Source organism: Haliotis rufescens, unplaced genomic scaffold (genome assembly GCF_023055435.1).
Source record: "Haliotis rufescens isolate VD_foot unplaced genomic scaffold, xgHalRufe1.0.p SCAF_1, whole genome shotgun sequence".
Lineage (NCBI taxonomy): Eukaryota > Metazoa > Mollusca > Gastropoda > Lepetellida > Haliotidae > Haliotis > Haliotis rufescens.
The window spans coordinates 89,115,655-89,131,881 of NW_025963779.1; the positions used below are offsets into that span (position 1 = coordinate 89,115,655).

General features: G+C 41.8%; 1 protein-coding gene across 1 annotated transcript; it reads right to left on the reverse strand.

Moving 5' to 3' along the window:
* Positions 1–7,239: 7,239 nt before the first annotated feature.
* On the reverse strand, positions 7,240–15,462 carry LOC124134263. The gene is made up of 4 exons (XM_046498988.2): positions 15,370–15,462; positions 10,822–11,151; positions 9,403–9,658; positions 7,240–8,019 (listed from the first exon to the last, which is right to left on the reverse strand). Exons 2-4 carry the CDS (start codon positions 11,143–11,145, stop codon positions 7,604–7,606), a joined length of 996 nt encoding a protein of 331 aa, XP_046354944.2. The 5' UTR covers positions 11,146–11,151; positions 15,370–15,462; the 3' UTR covers positions 7,240–7,603.
* Between the last annotated feature and the right edge of the window lie 765 nt (positions 15,463–16,227).

Sequence of the window (16,227 nt, forward strand, 5' to 3'; positions counted from 1 at the left end):
CATTGCCTTTGTACAACGACAACATGTGACTATCAAGCTCCGAAAAATTTCATATTTGTATCTATGATATTGAATTAAATATACCGATTTTATAAGGTACAATAAATCTACAAAAAATCTACCTGTGCGTTTCTTTTTTTGAAGAGTGTATATGCCTATCTTCCGGTAAGACAGTACCGTTTGTCTCAGCGTGTATGGAGACCAATATATCTGTATATTCATATATGTAAATAAACCAAGCTCGGAAAGCACGATAGCTCACTGAACAGTAAAGAGGATGAAGGCTGACTCATGGCCCTCACTTTCCCGTTCCCATAACCATCTATCCTCACAAGATCACCCGTGGCTGTCGTGCTAATACGCCCTGTTTCATAATGCTTCAGGTATCAGCGAAGCGTGATGGGGCCACGTAAGCCGGGCTGAAGGAAACATGTGGCACCGGTATCCTGTCTTGTTTTGCCTCATGCATGACAAGTAGCTTGGAGCTGGCTTCCGATAAAGACTGATGTTCCGTATTGATTCTGTTATATGTGCTAAGCCTGTTCCGATACCGGATACTGATATGCTGACGAGGTAGAAACATTTTATGGGACCTACTTTTGCTGGGGAATTCATGGCGATACTGGTAGAGTATAAATGAGAAAACGAGGATTAAAACGGAATCAGAACAGTTACCCATGAGTGCTACAGGAATTAACGTCAGTTTCGCCTTTCTTTTTATCATCATTGCAACTATACAATTAATTGCCTGTGTGTTCCAGAGGGTGTCGCTCTTATTAATCAAGCAACATCACATACTAGTTCAGACATTTTTATTACGTTCGCATGTTATCTGTCAATGTTCGTGGATTTAAATGATTATTCTGGTATATCTTTTTACGTCATTTGAAAAAGGTAAGATGTGTTTATTTTACGTGTGCTTCAATGCACCAGACGACAAAATTCGTCAATCTCTCTCTGCAAATGAATGTTTTAACACACATATCCCCCGTAAGGATTTCGGGTCAGAATACGTCCCCTAATGTTTGTATGTTTCTTGTTTAACACCGCACTCAGCAATATCCCAGCTATATAACGGCGGTCTGTAAATAATCGAGTCTGGATAAGACAATCCAGTGATTGACATCATGAGCATCGATCCACGCATTTGGGATAGATGACATGTCGCCTCTTTGGCAGCAAACGATAGCTTTATTTTTGCTTTATTTCACATTGAAAACAACAATGTGGGATTCGTTTGAATACCTGTGACTAACACATGGCAGCTGATACGTATGTGAGAACCCCTGAGGATCCGGGGTAGAATAGGGCTTCAGACAAGCACAGTCGCCTCTTGGGCAAGCATGGATTGATGAAGACCTATTCTATCTCGGATCTTCACGGGTCCGAGACGGAGACAGAAATGGTAGATGCTAACAGAGAGATACGTACAGATTAAGTAATTGAGCCCAGAGAAGACGAACATAATGAAGATCGTTGCAGATGAAGAAGATACTACAGATGTGGAGAAATAAAGGCAAGGGAACCTGAAGAGAATAGCAACTACACTGTTGACAGGACTGATTTCATTTAAAATGACATTTTGCTTTTATTATGAAAGTTTTTGAGAAAGCAACTACGTTGTTTAATGGAACCATAGGGGCGGTCGGGTAGCCTAGTGGTTAAAGCGTTCGCTCGTCACGACAAAGACCCGAGTTCGATTCCCGACATGGGTACAATGTATGAAGCCCATTTCTGATGTCTCCCGCCGTGATATTGCTGGAATATTGCTAAAAGCGGCGTAAAACCATACTCACTCACTCACTCACTAAAGGAACCATAGACACGGGATCCAAGAGAAACGATTAGGGTTTTTTAAAACAAACTTGATGAAGTGTTTGTCTCCGATACTGCAATGAATTGTGCGCTAATATTTGTCTAATGCTTACTCAATTACATTTCTGTGATGATGTCACTATCCACTTTCAAGGTATTTCTGATCTGAGGCAACTATCCCCGATACCATGAATGTTTGTGGCTGCTGTGCAGTGCACTGCTGTGTAGTCCCTACCCGTGCGTGCAATATGGATGAGTTGAGTGGTAGATTCATGTAATGAGGACATTGCTCGACCTTGGCGCAAGCATTCATGGTGAAAGTGGAGTGTCTCCTTAAGCCTGTAATACCACGAGGGTTGATTATTTTCTGTTGTTCGAAAGTAGCATGGAACTATGGTAAGGAAACAACTTCACTTTCATTTCACCACTCTGTTGTGAAATCCACATCTTTGGGTCGAAAACTTGAACAATATGTTTAACAATGATGTTTTGAAAATTTCTGCTTAACATACTGAAACGACTTCAATTTTCATTCTCTGGTTGATCTTCCCCTTCTACAGCATCAGCAACCAGGGTAATTGGTACAATAATTTACTAGGGGAAGTACGTAACTGTTTTCGCCTGTATGAAAAACTTTTGAATTTCCAAAGACCCTGGCGTCATGTACTCTCCAAAGCCAGCCAATGTTGATGTCAGTGAAGATGTACTTGTGGTCACATATCGCTTGTAGGATGATCATTGAACACTTTCCTACGAAGATAATCTCCGTGGGTCTATTATGGGGATGTGTGTCCCGTCTAGGGCTACACCACAGTTCGGTAATCCACAAACAGATTAAAAGACATCCAGTATTGCTTTCAGATCATCCTTCTATGGAAATTTGACATCGTTTAACATCATTGTGTCAACACGTGCTTCAAAGACGTCTCTCAGGCACTTCCAAACACTTCATTTCCCCACTCCAAAGAGATTTGCAACTGTCCTGAACTCTGCAGAGGATGCAAGGCAGTAGACTGCTACAGCTACTTTATAGTCAATGTCCAAACGTTCCCTAACTGGTCCAGACTCATTGACAAAGGTAGTAAAATGTCATCCGAAATTTGTTCACCCAATCTTTGATTGTAAACTTTCCTTTTGCAATATCATTCCACTTGGCTCTGGACCTTTTTTCACCAACACTTTTCTCTCCTAGGTAAGACCTAGGGCTTAACCTGTGCATGGAAATATAAGTAAATCTCGCCTTCTCTTCACAGCGTGTACCTGTCATCTTGGAGCACATCGGCCACACATGTGTATTCTGAAGCTGACGCTCGTTCAGTACACAGGAATACCGAGTTTTTAGCGGACGTTCAGAGCTGGGTGGACAGTGTTTCCTTTAGGGTTTCATGGCATTTATGTGCAGATGAAATCAAACACATGTTGCTTCATGTGAAGATTTCTGTAACTCTCTTCTCAATTGACTTTTTTGGAAAACAGCCTTTTCATGTTGAACGTCGTGAAAAGACTGATGACTATGTGTGCCTCACATCATTTACATACTTCATTCACACACATTTATTAAGTTTCATGTGAACGCATAGTAAATTTACATAAACATATGTGTGTATAGTTTACACATGTGCAAAATTACATGTGTGTAAATGGTGTGCATGTGAACGGGGTATTACATCATCAAATATATTTGCCCACGGTGCGCTTTTTTCGATAACGCGAAGTAGTTTTGCCTTTGGTTATAGGTCCAAATGTACTCCATATATAAAGATGTTCAAGTGTGTAAATTTTGGCATGTGAACTGAGAATCCGTTGAATGCAATTGCTTCTACTTTTAAAGCTCTCGTAAAATGGATGGCAGTGTGCTATAGCGCATTCTTAGTATTTATAAATTAGACTTTGTTAACAGGTCTTCAAAATATCCCACTAAATAAACTTTTCGGGTATTTACAGATCAAGTTAATGATTAACAGCTCTAATCGTCCTAATTATGTTAACTCTTAAAGTAATCAGTACCTTCGCCATCAAAACCACTGAAGTAACAAAGCGGTCAACTCGACATATTCTACACACAGGATTTATAAATGAAGTGCGATGTAAGATTCCTTTGACAAAGGAATCTGTTCGAAGATATAAACATTGCATCATTATAATATTCGGGAGACTGGGAATGTTTCTCGAAATGTATTTAATTTGATTGCTTAAAATCCTACACTGAATTGTGAACTGCACTCATACATTTCCTAATATAAATAGAATGGTCGTTCCAGGGGGTGCGATCACAATCAATCCTTTAGCCCATATGAAGCGTAAGGCACTACGACAATTAGGATATGGTGGCAACAATATACAATGTATCGGTATTTGTGTCATCTTCCTCCGACAGGGGTGGTCGGGTAGCCTAGTGGTTAAAGCATTCGCTCGTTCACACCGAAGACCCAGGTTCGATTCCAGACATGTGTACAATGTGTGAAGCCCATTTCTGGCGCCCCCCGCCGTGATATTGCTGGAATATTGCTAAAAGCGGCGTAAAACCATACTCATTCACTCACACACACGACAGCCTGGATCGTTGCGCGTGCTATCTGCTAGTGGTTTGCTTGACCAAGACTCGACCATGTTCAGGCCTCCGTGGTCAGGCTGAACACCGCTGACTGCGGTCTTTATATCGTTCACTCTTTATATCGTTCTATCACAATGCGACTTTTATAGGGTGGCATAGGTGGCCCAGTACCTTAAGTCGGATTGGGTTCCAGAACACAATGATTGAGGGTTTGAATCCCAGATTCACCATGATTAAGTAATGTTTGTCAGCACCATATATGCCCGTACTTATAGGGCTTCACCAACTAGGGTAGACCAAGATAGAGCCTCAAATATTGTACCAAAGTCAGGACTCGATCCTCGGTTTACAGCCCAACAAGTTTGTACGTATTTAAGTGCTGCGTGTACCTACATCTATGAAAATAAGCCTTTGTGACACATAATATCCTTACCTATACACTTAGATATGAAATATGACAAAATATATGAAATAAAATCCATTTCACATTAATACTAACACGTCTGATACTGATGAAGCATGTACTCTGAAACGGTGTATTCCTCATAATAATAGAAGTTGACATCCATAAATTCTCTTTCTTACGTGTATCTAAATGCCTTTCAAAGACTTGACAGCTGATACTTTTATTTTTAAAAACTAAAACTTTTGCACAAATTTAGAAAGAGGAACTAGAATTGGAAGAAACTCATTCTGTCCCAGCCAGCTGTCATCCAAAGTCTGGCTGCCCTACATGAACGCTTGTAGTTGATCCCACTGACAACTATTGTTAATATGTAGAGGGGAATGTCCGAGTAACTCTCCATTCCTTAAAAATAATGGAGCAGAGGCCCCACAGGGGCCGAGGCCCATTATTTTTAAGGAATGGAGAGTTACGAGGATATTCCCCTACCTAAAACTCATCTCTTCTTTTACACTTTGACAAAATATTCTGTAGTTGAAAATATTTGAAAAATTCAAATGCTGAAATCAAGATAATGTACAGTTGACAAGCAACTCTCCATTCCTGAAAAATAATGGAGCGTTCAAACAATATAATGACGTCACAGATGTGTTTTAATGATTGATCAATGAGCTTGGTATAAGTGACATATCAAATAATGCCACATATAAAGCCAGTATATTGGCCGAGGAAGACATCCGCTCAAACCACGCTTCTGTACTATCACCTTTTGTCTGGACTCATCAACCTGAAGACATGTCCATTCCTCTTTTTTGGACCCGTGAAGATTCCGGGGTAGAATAGGTCTTCAGCAACCCATGCATGCCGTAAAAGGCGACTTTGCTTGTCGTAAAAGGCGACTAACGGGATCGGGTGGTCAGGCTCGCTGACTTGGTTGATCCATGTCATCGATCCCAATTGCGTGGATCCATGCTCATGATATTGATCACTGGATTGTCTGGTCCAGACTCGATTATTTACAGACCGCCGTCACATAGCTGGAATATTGCTGAGTGCGGCGTTAAACAACAAAACAACAAACCAACAAACCAACAATCCTCTTTGGTGCTGGATTCCAAAGCTCTATAAATATTCATACAAAGAGAAGCTATTGCTGGGTCCAACATATGTACAACCCAAATCTATGTACGTGTCATGACGCAGGATGAGAGCGAGCGGTGGTGACGAAACATAAACTGCCGGGCAAAAAGAAAGCATACCCTTGAAAATTGGATTTGACCAAAAAATTACAAACTTTATCAAAACCCATTTGGCTGAAACCAGTGGCCGAAAAACTGTAGACATAAGGACAAGACCGCAACCCGTTGGTTGGAAGATGCACGTGCAACAGTGGGCATCGCTAAACATTTTCTTTTGATGTGTCCGTGCACAATTGGTATAAAACGCGATGGATCGTTGCGAAAACATCACAGGTAATATAAAAACACAAAATACATGTCTTTGCCTTGTTTAACTCGAACAACAGGGAGAGAGGAGTGAAGCAAATGATTACCAACCACACCCAGATTGCAAGAAACTTTCCAACCATCGTCAGACAGTTTGAACGTTACAGACACGCAGGACAGAGCGAGATCTGGCAGACCACGCGTGATGACGCCGATACTTGCGCACTTTGCATATGCGCAGCAGGTTTGGGGAGGAAACATTATCTGTGGCATCCTCAACGACCAGACCTACAGGGATGACGTTCTTCAACCCGTGGCTTTACCATTCCTTCGCCAAAGAAAACAGGGAACGCCCTTACAGCATGAGAATGCTAGGCCGCTCACTGCAAGGGTCGTCCAGGACCTCATGGCTGCGCACAACGTCGCCGTTCTTACATGGCCATCTCGCTCACCAGACCTAAACTCCATTGAGCACTTGTGGGATGAGGAGGCGTCCTCACCCACCACAAAACAGTCAACGGCTGGAACACGCACTGAGGGACGAGTAATAACGGATTCCCAAAAACGTCATCAGGCGGCTGACGACATCGATGGGACGGCGACTCTGACTGACTGAGTATGGTTTTACGCCGCTTTTAGCAATATTCCAGCAATATCACGGCGGGGGACACCAGAAATGGGCTTCACACATTGTACCCATGTCGGGAATCGAACCCGGGTCTTCGGCGTGACGAGCGAACGCTTTAACCACTAGGCTACCCGACCGCCCCGACGGCGACTCTGGGCGTGTATTGGTGCATGGTTGTCATATTCCCTGTTGAGAATGTCTATTATCTGTGAACCAACTCACACTGATCATGACAAAACCTGCATCAGTCTGTTTATTACTGTGTACTGTAACATTGGGATCCTCATGTCCCTTGATACGTCACGTGCACGTCACGTGTTGTCAGATACTGATATGATGCATGTAATATGTCACGTATCAAATACGTCACCATTGAATAACCATTTCACCTTTGTTTCATTTTTTATTCACCATCAAACATGGGTGTATACTTTCTTTGTTATTTTCTACTACCAACACCTATTATTTTATAGCATAGACTTGTTTTGTAAATAAATAATTCACATTACTAAAAAGAGGGTACATTTGCATATTTCTATAGTCCAATTTAGATTTAGGTCTTTCAACCTTTCTTTTTGTATTGCGAAACGTTCTCCTGTGAAACAGCGGAAAGTTCACAATTAAATAAACCCAAGGTAGGTCAACCGGTAGTTATTCGATATTTCAAATATGGACTTCATTGTTAACTGCTATGATTATTTAGTAATTTGTTTAAAGGGCAAAACAATAATTTTTCTAACATTTACGACAGTACTTTCTCAGTCTGAAGGACACAGGTGGCCCCTCTTCAGTATCACATCGTTGGGGAAGTCGTACACGACGTAGTAGTGTTGTGTCACCAGGAACGCCGTGTCATAGATGTCAAGCCCTGTGGAGTCTTGCCTGACGAGCCAAGCGGAACCAACCAATCCTCGAGGTATGTCCATCCATCCGGGCGGCTGGTTGCCAGGAGACAGATCTATGGTCGTGTTGACGACCCAATTTCCGGGTGACAAGATGTCCATGATGATGACCTTAGAGTAGCTGAACGCCATCATTCCGACATGGGTCTTGGTTTCTAACAACGCCGAGATGCCATCGGTGCCAAAAATGGTGATCATAGGCATTGGGTTTGATGCAAAACACGGCTGTGACGGCAGGCCGTATCCTTCAAGAGTGCACCAGACATCAGACCCTGTAGATACGTAGCCTTGATTAACATACACTTATAGATATAACTGACAAATCCAACTCGCGCTTACCGTATCAACATTTAACAACAGTGTAAATGAATGCATACAAGACTGGCACGTACAACCGCATGTAATGCTATCATGGTTGCAAGCATATTGTACCAGAGAACACGTAGGAATCGATTGACCTTTTCAGTTATATTGCAGTAATTTAAAGGAATCCATCGAGCGATACTCAGAGGCTGGATAACCTACAGGAACACGTGACTAAGATAGCTCACACTGGAATTCCATGTCTTTCCAGGACACCAATGTTATAACTATCATTTGGGACCTGTGTGTGTCAAACCTCAAATAACACGATAAGGTAAGCCTCATGTTGGGATTAGACTGTGCTCGTTGACGACCTTCAAGTTAGAGATCCGGGGTAGGTGGCAGTGTACACGGGGCTGAAGTCGACTCAACTGTAGGGCATTTGCCTGATCAAGCACGGTGATCGCTCTCGCCATAGAACCTAACAGTGGGAATTGGGGACACTTTGTTTTACGTCTTTGGTTGGCGAGTTTATGGTTGTGAATTAGCATATATGTGAAGGATAAAGCACGACTCCGAGGTTATGGTCGAAGAAGTACGACCGAGGCAAGAGGGTATCGGCATTGTAAGACCTCGGAGCGAATCTAACAATGCCGGTACCTGTTGTCGAGGTCTTACTTCCTCGACCATAACCGAGTAGTGCTTTATCTCACTTATAAACCGTCTAAATGCAAGAAAAAACATAAAAGATAAGAAAACATCGAGATGTCTTATAGTGAAACAAAACACTGTGTCACTGTATGAATGGAATGTGATCAAAGCATGCGAGAGAAGAAACACGTGCAGCATAGTCAAAACTAAGTCATGACATCTAAAATTGAACGTTCTTTCACCACCTACCCCGCTGGCTCTGTGTGAAAACAGTGCGTTACTAAACTTAACACGATATGTGAGGTTGCAGGTTCGATTACCGTCATTCATTACAACAAAAGAATTCATATCTTGTCTTCGATTTTCGAACATTAGACGTTTAAAACACAAGTCCAAATTCCATCTGCTACTCAAACCATCAGGTCTTACTTGGAAAAAGTAAAACCTCCCACCCGGGATGAGGTCTTACACAATGTACTTGGAAAAAGTAAAACCTCCCACCCGGAATGAGGTCTTACACAATGTACTTGGAAAAAGTAAAACCTCCCACCCGGAATGAGGTCTTACACAATGTACTTGGAAAAAGTAAAACCTCCCAAGAGGTAATTACGTGATAAAAAGATAGGTGCAAGTAGGCAAAAGTGGCAGAAGGTTTATAAAAAGATGCTATGATGTATGCATCACATATCAAGTTGGGGTACCTGTCATGAAGACTTCAATGGAGGTGCCGTTCCCCATGTGAACTTTTGTCATGCCATGTATCTGTGTAAACTTCCCACCGCTCTTCTGGGCGACCGAAGCCACCCGGGACACAGCTAGTACATCATTGGTAGTGGACATGTTGACGAGCATCACGTCGACGCCGTGGTTACTCGTCACGTACACGAAGCCGGCAACATTGACACCACCCTCATCGAACTCTACAGCTGTTGTTAGGCTGAAGAGGGGTTGACATGTCTGAAAAACAGCCACGGCAATCTGTAGTTGACCTGATTGTTATTGCATATTTGAAACATTCAAGATCAAATATTTTTGGGGTGAGATCAAAACGGTCGTATAAAGGCACTAAAATAGGAGTGAGTCATTTGAACAGTATGCCAGTTATATCACGGCGTGTCAGCTTAATGTGGAAGAAAAGCCCGAAGTCATCGAGCTGATGCAAGTCTTAGACGTTTGCCATTTAGGTAAAACCCGCGAGTATGGTGCTGACGAACCTAGAAACCAAATCGGGGCGAACTGGGATCCGAACCCAGGGTCATAGATTTCAGGCCCAAAGGACTCGTCTCTGCACAGGGATGCATCACACATTTATCAAAGGGCTGCCATGTAGACCATGCTTAAATTTGGTTGGAAACGCCGTTCCGACTTGATTGAGCCCCACAGACAAACCTTCACCTCAATCCACACTGTATTTTAGAGGAGATGTGAAAACTGCGTTAACACTAGGTTTAAGGGCTACATGAATGTCAGGGTCACAAAAGGATTACATGTATAAAAATGCACAAAGGTGATCCCCATTTCAAGACAACAAACATGTACACGACTCTCTTTATGTTGAATTAGTACACATTGATACGCGAGGAAATGGTTCCATGACGAAACAAAATGATATTTTTAATATGGCTGCCGTGGAATTCTATCGGAATATGCGCACGTTTTGGAGACGCCGTAGCTGGACTGACGCTTTTGAAAAAAACATATTTTTGAAAGCAGTGAACAGTTCTGTCAACGGTCAATGTGAGTGTAGAACATAAATTACCAATTATTGACTTGTGAATGGTTTATATATTGCCTGCAATTTTTCTCTCTACTTGTAATTGTTTACATATTTTCATGTTTACATTTATGTCCGGACCCCCTGGAAAACACACACACACGCGCGCGCGCACGCACGCACGCACACACGCACGCACGCACGCACGCACGCACGCACACACACGTACACACACACACGTATACACACACACACGCGCACGCACGCACACGCACGCACACGCACACGCACACACAAACACACACACCGTCTGGGTCCGCCTAGACACAATCAAGCATACAGGCCTTGATATAACTGAAATACTGTTGAAACTGGCGTTAACCCACGCTCAGTCACGATCTCCCACCTGTTCATAGTATCCCGTCCCTGCGGCAGCAGCCAGGTTCTTCATGGGGGACAGCGGGATGTCGGAGAGGAGGTCACACGTGACTGTAGCATCTCCCTCCAGTCGACTGTTGAAGGAGACACACGTGTCTAACCTGCCACATTCAACGCCACACTCAACGGCACTAGATGTCGCCAGTGTCCGTAGGACGTTCCCGGAAGTGAATGCTCTGTCGGCATCTGAGATGCGCACAAATAAACTTTGCGCCCTGACTTCAGGAAGTAGCAGTGACGGCAAGACGAAAGCACAGGTTATACCCAGGATCGTTTGTTGCAAAGGCGTCATAGCGAGCTGTAGAAAAGACAAGTTCTCTGTCATTTCTTAGTTAATTTGGTCTAACGGATGTATGTGTAAATTAATAATCATTTACTATTACGGGTGAAAAGAATTTAAAGAGATTTGTTGGTTGGTTGTGTGTTTAAAGCTACACTTAGCCTTGTATCCCAATTATATGACGGCGGCCTGTGAGTGTCGATTCTGGACCAGACAAACCAGTGACTGATATTATTAGCGATGTCCACTCCCACTCGATGAACCTGGTCCCGATCATTTCAGTCGCCTCTTTAAAAAAACATACATTGTTTGAGGCAAATGGCATCCGGGGTTCCCTACCAGGGACACACCGAGAAACGGGTGAGTCGCTGCTACCGTATACCTTCATTCGCTGATCGTTAGTCAGCTGTTATTTATGTCACTGCTTGGTTGTCGGCTTCTTAGGAACGTCTGTAAATATGCACTGTGGGATTCCTTATCCGACTGGCTACTACAATAGTTTCAAAAGATCATTTTATTTATCTACCCTTACTTAATAATCGCTTACTTGTTATATATACTTGTTACAACTGCTGCTAAATAAACCGTGTTTGTGGTTCAAGTTGGTATTTCCGCTATCCAAAGAGTGCAGTGTGGCCGCCTTATTGTTGATAGTCATTTTGGAGACATAAATGCGAAGTTTCATTAATGCGAATAAAGACAACTCGCAGTTTTCGCATTTAATTCACGCTCCCGTTAATTTCAAGATTTACAGTACCTCGAAATACGTACACGTTATTTTATCAAACGTGAACTTTGATTAAGTGTTCGGGATCGAAAACAAAAACTGGTAGTGGTTTCATTTGGGCCACCATGTTGTTTTTAATATACGCTTCTATGCTACGGTTTTCGATCTAGCGTCCACATTCAAGTACTTTAGGCATAGAAACGACACCTCATCTCCACTTAACATCGAAAAATGGTTGTGGACGGAATTATTTATTCTGTGCCCTGAATATATGTTGGTATTGAAATATTGCTACAGTTATGAAGGCCTTCTTAAGGACATGTTTGTAGAGAGTGGGACTCAACCGCCCTTGTGCTTTACTACAAAAGCAGACCAAGTTTTGTTTCTTTACTGTTAATGTCAGCCAAGACAAACGCTGTGTAACAAAGGGTCCAGTTGTTATATGATTTAATAACCAAATGTAAATATAAACATATATAAAATGAAATATAAACATCTCCCAAACACCATGATGGTATTTTTATAATTAAGATGGCAGTCTTTACATGTGGATATACGAGGGCTGTTCAAACAGTTCTAAGCCTAACAAACAAAACCAACAATTGTGAAAGTGTTTTAATTTAATTTTTCAACATTATCTCCATGCTTTTTAATAAAATTCTCATACCGATAGTGAAGCGTTTCAATTCAAGTCAGAAAAAAAGTTTTTCTGAAGCCACCCTGAAAAACCCATATCACGGCAGTTCTAAGGTCATCGTTGTCGTCATAGCGTTTTCCATGAAGACGTTCTTTCAGTTCAGGAAACACGTGGAAATCACTTGGTGCCAGGTCTGGCGAGTATGGAAGATGAGGGAGCTCTTCGAACCCACATGGTCGCACAGAAGTCTTTGCAAGTTGAGAGGTGTGAGAAGAGGCATTGTCATGAAATAATAGAACTCCAGCAGCCAGCATTCATCTCCGCTATTCTTTGAATTAAATTTTCTCTGGCAATGTCAGTTCTTAAGAATCAGAATTTAGAAACTTTGGCACCCAACGAGCAGATATCTTATTCATCTGTAAAGGTTCATGAACAACATTTTCAATGGATCTATGACTCAGACCTATGTCGTCCTCAAGTTCAGCAATGGTAATACGTCTATCTGACAGTATAAGTTTTTCCATCTCCTTGATTGAACCTTCAATGATGAAAGTTGAGGGACGTTCAGACTTAGGGTCATCATAAAGGCCTGTTCTCCCAGCCATAAACATAGCTGCCCAACGTATAACAGTGGAATAGCACTTATTCCCATACACGTGTGACATGAATTTGTTGGGGAGTACTTTTCTCTAAAGTAAAAAAACTTGACGACTGCTCGGTACTCGTTCTTTTCCATTTCTGTGTCCACTTGGACCCCTATCACGTTCGATTGACTGTCACTAATATAAAAACGACCTCAAAAGACCAAATACGCTTGCAATGAACTACTAAAACAATGTACTACATTGACAAGTTAAATTTGTTATAGCCCATAGTTGGAAGTTGGTCAGGCTTAGAACATTTTGACCAGCCCTCGAATTGACGAACGCAATAAAGTGATTAAGTTAGATTTAACGCTGCGCTGTGCAATATAGTAGTTGTACCATTGAGTGTCAGCTTAATGTGGAAGGAAAGCTAAAAGTGAAACAACACTTACGGTTCAGTCAAAACCGTAACGTATACGGGAAATACACTTATCCATGCAGGTGAAAATTGAGACGTATATACACATTGAGAGTTAAGGTTTCAAAATGATGCTAAGTGGCATGCTCAAACATTAAGCCCATTGATTAATTGTATGAGAATTTTATGGGAAGTTTAAATACCGTTTCCCAAGGAAAGCTGCACTCTATATATAAATATTTTATATTACCGTTATTTGATTAAGGAGTAGCTATAAATTGGGAAAGTTTACAATCAATCGGAGAACGATGCTAGAAAAAAACGTTACTTGATGCATCAAGGACTATACGTGGGACATCTAAGGATACATATCACCATAAATTGTATGTACAAACTAATATCAAACTGCTTGATGACAGGAGACAAAAATGAACCTTTCTAAGGCCAGGTTCACACAGTGCCGATTATGGCTCCCGTTTGAGATCAGACGGCGCTACGACACGAAAAGTGAAAAAGTCGGATTACTATCCTCAATGATCTGGAATGGCCTACCATTGCAGGAACGCAGTCGTGTACGTTCGTAACCGAGTCCTACGGATCGGGAAAGGTCCAGAGAGGTCGGCCAAGCACTCCCGACAGTATGGTGCGTCCCTTAACATTCGGGAAACTCAGACGTTTTTGTCAAGTCGGATTACAATCGTGACTCTGTCGTGACAGATTCTGCTGTATCGGATCAAAATCGTAACAATTTCTTGTGTTGTCTGGACGGTGTCCTGTGGATCGGGACGCTGTCGTGATGAACGGGCATGAATTGTTCACTGTCCGGTCACTGTCTGATCTCTGTCGGATCTTGATCAGACTTACGACAAATTTTAATCGGGAATGGTCCTATCAAGGACGGCAGTAAAAATCCTGAATGTGTGACTGAGCCCTAACAGAATATCCACGATAAAGCAGCCAATCAGATTTGTTCCTGAATATGTTTCAGCTGGTAACCTTATAATCTAAGAATTGTTTATGGATTGCATGCAATTAAAGTAAAGACATCAACGTATACATTTTACCTACAACTGTGGGACTTTATAACTAGATATTTATTCAATACAATCGTTAAGTAGTTTCACAGACCAGATCACGCTTAAATTGAGACACAAGATCAATTTTGGATTTGACATAAACTTTAGAACAGATTCCGCCAAGTAATACATGTAGTGATCTCAATTTACGCAAAGCTGATAGATTTATTTCAAATGATTCAAGCTGCTCTTGTGGCTGTACTTGCGAAGATACCATTCATTATATATTTGTATGTCCAAATCATTATAATGGATACTATCTTAAGACATTTTTATTTGAAAATTTTGAAAAACTTCAATCCATATCAATCGCACAAATACAAATATGTTTAAACCAAAGTGGTAGAGGTCGTATACGTCATCACTTTATTTGTTGTTTAACGCCGCACTCAGCAATATTCCAGCGATATGTCATCGGTTTGTTAATATTCGAGTCTGGACCAGACAATCAAGTGACTGACATCATGAGAATCGATCTACGCAATTGGGATATGATGACATGCATCAACCAAGTCGGCGAGCCTGACCACCTGATCCCGTTAGTCGCCTCTTACGACGATCATAGTCACCTCTTACGGCAAGCATGCGATTGGGTTGCTGAAGACCTATTCAACCCCGGAACTCGACGGGTCACCACTCTGATGGATCCCAACAGAAAGGGTATGATGCTGACAAACCAAGATTCAAATTTATAGTCATTTAATACGATCAAAATTGATAGACTGGTGATAATGACTTCTGTTTCGTATGACCAAGTTACAAAAAGACATACTAAGATGGAAATACAGACTTACCCAGGGCTAGTTGCCAACTGCAACTGATAATGCAGTGAGGAATTAAATGTCATCACTGTCAACCAATCCAGAATGGGTCCCCAACCACTTTGTATCTGTATGCAAATTGTATCTATTTTTATGAGTTACCTTTCCAATCTCACGGGTGGTATCGATTCAGTCGGACGGAAATGAGTGTTATTAAGTATGACAAATAATGATGCCACCTCGATGAAGACTCAATAGCGCCAGCCTGAAGCAGGTGGTGATCCGCACAGTGGTGATTCGATGGAGCGTGAGGGTAATGCACCGGCTTTGAATACTTTCAGACTGTAGTGTTGTACGATGGACCTACACCAATTATACATACAACGATGCATGAAAGGACTCGTGTTTAATACTTCTTTATTTGCGTCCTATTTACTGTAACAGTGAATGTTTCCAGCGATCAGTGAAAATGGATTTTCAGAATATATTGACACTGTTGCCAGGTCAATTGACAGATCAAGATATCAAAGAACGTTTATGACGTCGGACATTTACCTGTTTCAGCACCTCGGGAATGTCACTATTTATATTTGCAAAGAATGAGTTTAAATCTGCCTACACCATCATAGATTATATGAGAGAAGTGATTATAGGCTGTGCTGTGTTTTACTGTCTTCATGCGTTACCGCAGTTGTAAAGGATATGGTAATTTTAATTACCTTTTCTCATTTGGTTTGGGTTTGGGTTTTTTAGAAAACAATTCGTTCGACCATGCATTACGCTCATTGAACTTGTTTTATTCCCCAATCCACATCTTCCCAGGGCAAGCGAGTTAACTGACTGTAAAAGTCCAGTTTCCACCCTTGCCGAACTATGCTGGAATTTCTGGGC

Bases quoted from the DNA above. Each gene is read 5' to 3' on its own strand.
- LOC124134263 (XM_046498988.2), bottom strand. From the start codon at position 11,145: ATGACGCCTTTGCAACAAACGATCCTGGGTATAACCTGTGCTTTCGTC. The intron at 9,659-10,821 runs GTGGGAGATCGT...GCTGTTTTTCAG, and splicing joins GGACGGGATACTATGAACAG to ACATGTCAACCCCTCTTCAG. The intron at 8,020-9,402 runs GTACCCCAACTT...ACGTATCTACAG, and splicing joins CATTGAAGTCTTCATGACAG to GGTCTGATGTCTGGTGCACT.